The 4,835-nt window shown below is 32.7% G+C and overlaps 1 protein-coding gene across 1 annotated transcript; it reads right to left on the bottom strand.

Moving 5' to 3' along the window:
• Positions 1 to 132: 132 nt before the first annotated feature.
• LOC125505397 (zinc finger protein 180-like) lies at positions 133 to 1,737 on the bottom strand (the record flags this gene model as incomplete). Its single annotated transcript, XM_048669124.1, has 1 exon — positions 133 to 1,737. A coding segment is annotated over one exon (966 nt), but the record flags the coding sequence as incomplete, so codon positions are not given.
• Between the last annotated feature and the right edge of the window lie 3,098 nt (positions 1,738 to 4,835).

A 4,835-nucleotide genomic window follows, 5' to 3' on the forward strand; every position in this document is an offset into this window, starting at 1 on the left:
AATGTTGCAAATAAAAAAGATACTTTACATTCAAAAGGAAATCAAATTATATTTTACCTATTCCTGATCCATTTATAAATGATTAGACTAAGAAGAATATTAAAATTATAAAATAAAATTATTATTGCCATCATGCGTTAAACAAGTCCAATATTTTATGGTTTTATTAAATATATGAAGTTTTCACTTCTGTCCAGCGTCCCATGACGCACACCATTTTTTTTAGTGCCCAAAACAGTTAGGCATCTTACAATATTTTACCATTTTGAATATTACTTTTAATTTATTTTAGTATGTTTACAAAGTTCATTATTCTGTAATTAGAAAGAACAAATATTTTGAAGTTATATTCAGTTAATATGAGAATATCGTGCATTATTTTGTGAGTAATTGAATATGAACATGATTTTAAGAATAATCGTGAATTATGGTACTCATCACTTCCTGGTTTTGTTTTTGAGATTGCAATTCTAATTTTCTCATAATTTCTGTTACGAAAACGTCTATGTTCAACGTTATGCAACCACGCACATTTTTTTACCACAAGATTGAAGGCATTTAAAGCCAAACGTTTCAAAGTTAAATTTCGGAATGTCTCCGATCCGATATTTTGTGATCTTTATGTTTGCGTTTAAACGTGAACTCGCTTAACATGCAGTGAAAAGTGTTGTTTTCTTATCTAAAACACCTTTAACTTTAATGTTAAATAAAAAATAAAGCGAATTAAAAGACAACTTGATGAGTTGTAATTTGTGTCTCTCGCTGAAATGCCTATGTTGATGATATTTCAAGCTCTGTTTTGACTTGTATTTCAAACCGGCTCTCGTTTTTAACACTGTTGTCAGCACTGAGAACTGAACTACTGCTGAGACTTTCAAAAACACCATCTTTACAATAATTACTTTGTCCAGGCTGTTTGGGGGTCGAATGTTCCTTATTTTTATGCTTATTTAGCTCCTGTTTCCGTTTGAATGTTAAATTACACATCTCGCATGCAAAAGGTCGCTTGGCAGAGTGCGTGACCAAATGTGAACTTAATTGAAATCTGCTAGGAAAAGTTTTACAGCAAAAATCACAGTTGTACTGTTTATCGTTTGTGTGCTTATTTCTATGAACTCTCAGTTCTTGCGTTCTTTTGTATGTTGCATTACAAATTTCACATACAAAAGGACGCTCATTCGAATGAACTTTCAAATGAGAAAGCAAGAGCTGGCGCTTAACAAAGGCTTTGCCACAAAAAGTACATCGGTTTTTTAAAAGTGCTTCCTCAGAATGCGTATTTAGATGGTGCTTCAAGTCCTGATTGCGTTTAAATTTTAGACTGCATGTTTCGCATTCAAAAGGTCGTTCGTCCGAGTGAACACTCCAATGGGCAATTAATAAGTAGGACTTTGAGAATGATTTTTCACACATCTCACAATTGTACCGAGTCTCTTTCGCATGTTTCTTCCGGTGCAGTTGTAATTCCAGCTTGCGTCGGAACTTTAACTTGCACAAATCACATTCAAATGGTCGTTCCTGTGAATGAGTGAGCAAATGTTCGTTTAGAAGCAGTAAATCTCTGCAAGGTTTACAGCAAATCTTACAGCATAAACCATTTGCCTTGGACTTAGTAGCTGCTTTCAACTTCACCTGTTCGGATTCAAACACATCAGTGGCATCAGTTGAAATTTTTTCTTTTATTTTAGTTTTCAACTGATAGCGTAATCTGAAAACAGGAATAATTAGTCTGAGATATCAAAACATGGATACTGCAAATGTAAAATTGTGAGTTGAAATAAAACTACCGGTAAATCAAAATTCATTCTTTGACACTAAATACTGTGATTTTAAATTGACTCTTTTGAGAACAATAGTCGAGAAATGCAACATTTGCAGTAATAAGGTTCCAGTTTTTTATTTGCTCTTTTTCAATTTACTTCATATTCTACATCAAAAATTGAGTTACTCTATGTCCTGTTCATACTAATTAATATCTCGCTAATTTTTTAAATTACGTTTTCTTTTGGATCACAAACAATATTTTTTGCATCCAGAAGGCCTTCGTCGGAATGAGATGTAAAATGTATTTTTGCAGTGGCCAGACATGTGAAAGCCTTATTGCAAATTTTACAATTAAACTGTTTCTCCCTCGTGTGCCAATTTCGATGAGTTTGTAAAGATTGTTCTGTTGTGAAACTCCCTTTACAAAAATCGCATTCAAAAGGGTATTGGCCGGAATGAACACTTTTATGCGCCAATAAACATCGATTTGTAAGAAAACTTTTATTACAAATTTTACAGTCGTAGCGTATTTCCCTTGTATGCGTATTGCGGTGAATTTTTAGACCACGTTCGGACTTATATGTCGAACTACAAAAATCACATACATAAGGGCGGTGGTCTGAATGCCTTAATGCATGGCTACGTAAAGCTGAAGCGCACGTAAACCTTTTTTGACAAATTTTGCAGACGTGTTGTTTTTCGTTTGTATGCTTTTTTCGATGCTGAACTAAATTGCTTTTCATTTTGAATCTTAAAGGGCAAATGTCGCATGCATGAGGGCGGTGTTCGGAATGAATAATCAAATGTTGGTTTAGTACTTGAAAATTTTTACATGGTTTAAAGCAAATCCCACAGCACAACACATGCTCGGCTTGGGATGTTTGATGATCATGTGTCTTAAAATATACATTTTGGTCCTGGGACAAATCGTGTTCTTCAATTGTAATTTCTTCTTTTACTTGAATGTACGACTGATTCTGGAATCTAAAACAGAGCATTGATTAGTGCAAACGAATATAGCAAATATTGATATCGCAGTATTTTATCTGCTTTGAAGTTTAATTGTTCGAATTCAGTCAGATGATGCCCATCAATTCTAATCTCTTTTTTTAACTGAATGTACGCTTCATTCAAATAATAAAAACTTAGTATAAAACAAAAATAATGCCTGTAAAATATTACGCAAACGATTATTTCAATAATAGTAGATTAGCTTGTAAGGATGGACATTTTAACATTAACTTAATTTTTTATTTCGAAAAGTACACTTCTCTACTTTAGCTTAAATATACTCGTACTTTAAAAAAATTGACACATGCAATATTTACAGTAAAAACGTTCCAAGTTTTTATTTGTTCTGCTCCAATTTACTTTAAATTCAACATTGGAAATTTAATTAATCCATGCCGCGTTCTTAGATACTACTTACCCTTTTTTATTATTTTTTAAATTATGTTTTCTCTTGAACCACAAATAGATTTTTTTGCATTCTGAGGTCGAAATGAGATTTAAAATGCCTTTTTGCAGTTTCCCGAGATGCAAAAGCCTTATTGCAAATTTCACATTTAAACTGTTTCTCTCTCGTGTGCAAATTGCGATGAGTTCGTAAAGCTTCTTTTCTTGTAAAATTCTGTTTGCAAAATTCGCATTCAAAAGGGTACTGGCTGGAGTGAACACTTTCATGCACCTTTAAACATTGAGTTGTAAAAAAACTTCTATGACAAATTTTACAGTCGTAGCGTATTTCCTTCGTATGCTTATTGCGGTGAATTCTTAGATTAGTTTCGGACTTATAGGTCGAACTACAGACATCACATGCATATAAAGGGCGGTCGTCTGAATGTGTTCTTGTATGACGGCGTAAAGCTGAAGCGCACTTAAACAGTTTTTGACAAATGTTGCAGACGTGCTGCATTTCGTTTGTATGCTTTTTTCGATGCTGACTTAAATTGCTTTTCATTTTGAATTTTAAAGGACAAATGTCGCATGAATGAGGGCGGTGTTCTGAATGAATGACCAAATGTTGGTTAAGCAGTTGAAAATTCCTGCAAGGTTTAAAGCAAATCCCACAGCATAACATACGCTTAGGTTGGGATGTTTGATGACTACCTGTCTTAAAATATAAATTTTGGTACTGGGACACATCATGTTCTTCAATTGTAATTTCTTCTTTGACTTGAATGAACGACTGATTCTGTAATCTAAAACAGAGCATTGATTAGTTCAAAATAGAGGGCAAATGAATAGAGCAAATATTGATATCTCAGTATTTTATTTTAATTCGTAACTAGAGACGGGTCGAATGAGCAATGTTATAACAGATGTTGGATCATTCTGGTTCTTTAAGTTTTAAATAACAGGTAAACAACCACTAGAACAATTGACTTCGTAGTTATAATTTTATTTTACATAGTTTTTAGAAAATGTTTAAAACATGGTTAGTGAAAAATATCTTTATTCCAAATTGGAAATAGTAGTTTTCGACATCTCACATTTACTTTTGCGCACATGTGCGGCGGCGAAATATTACGTAAACGGATATTTCAAAATGCCCTTAAAGTCAGAATAAAATAATTTTCGAACTTGCCTATATATCATATTATATCTAACAGTATTTCTCTTAGACAAATGATTTATTTTCAATGAAACGATTTTGTAGTGTATGTGTATATAAATTTAAAGCATTTTATGAATAACCAAAGGATCGGGACCGCTAAAAAGTCAAACAAGTTCGAGAGATATCCACATATAAAAATTTACTTATCAATAAATTAGCGCAAACACAACCCCCAATAGTGTAAAACAAATCAGTAATTTAAAAAATGAATCAACATTTTTAAAAATTGTTAATTAAATCCTCAAAAACCAATCTTCTTCCTTTTTATTTTTCAGTGACAAATACGCGTAACACTCGTGAGTGCTTCAAAAGTTGGCTCCAGCGTGATCAGAAAGTTCAGAGAAATTCTTCGATAATAAGGTCGCGATAAATGAGTAAAATTAATGGCGTGGCAAAGAAAAAGTTTTGATTTGCTCTGTTTCCATTTACTTTATATTCTAGATTAGAAATTGAA

This window comes from Dendroctonus ponderosae, unplaced genomic scaffold, assembly GCF_020466585.1.
Source record: "Dendroctonus ponderosae isolate FM_Combo_2020 unplaced genomic scaffold, Dpon_F_20191213v2 Dpon_F_20191213_8, whole genome shotgun sequence".
Taxonomy (NCBI): Eukaryota; Metazoa; Arthropoda; class Insecta; order Coleoptera; family Curculionidae; genus Dendroctonus; species Dendroctonus ponderosae.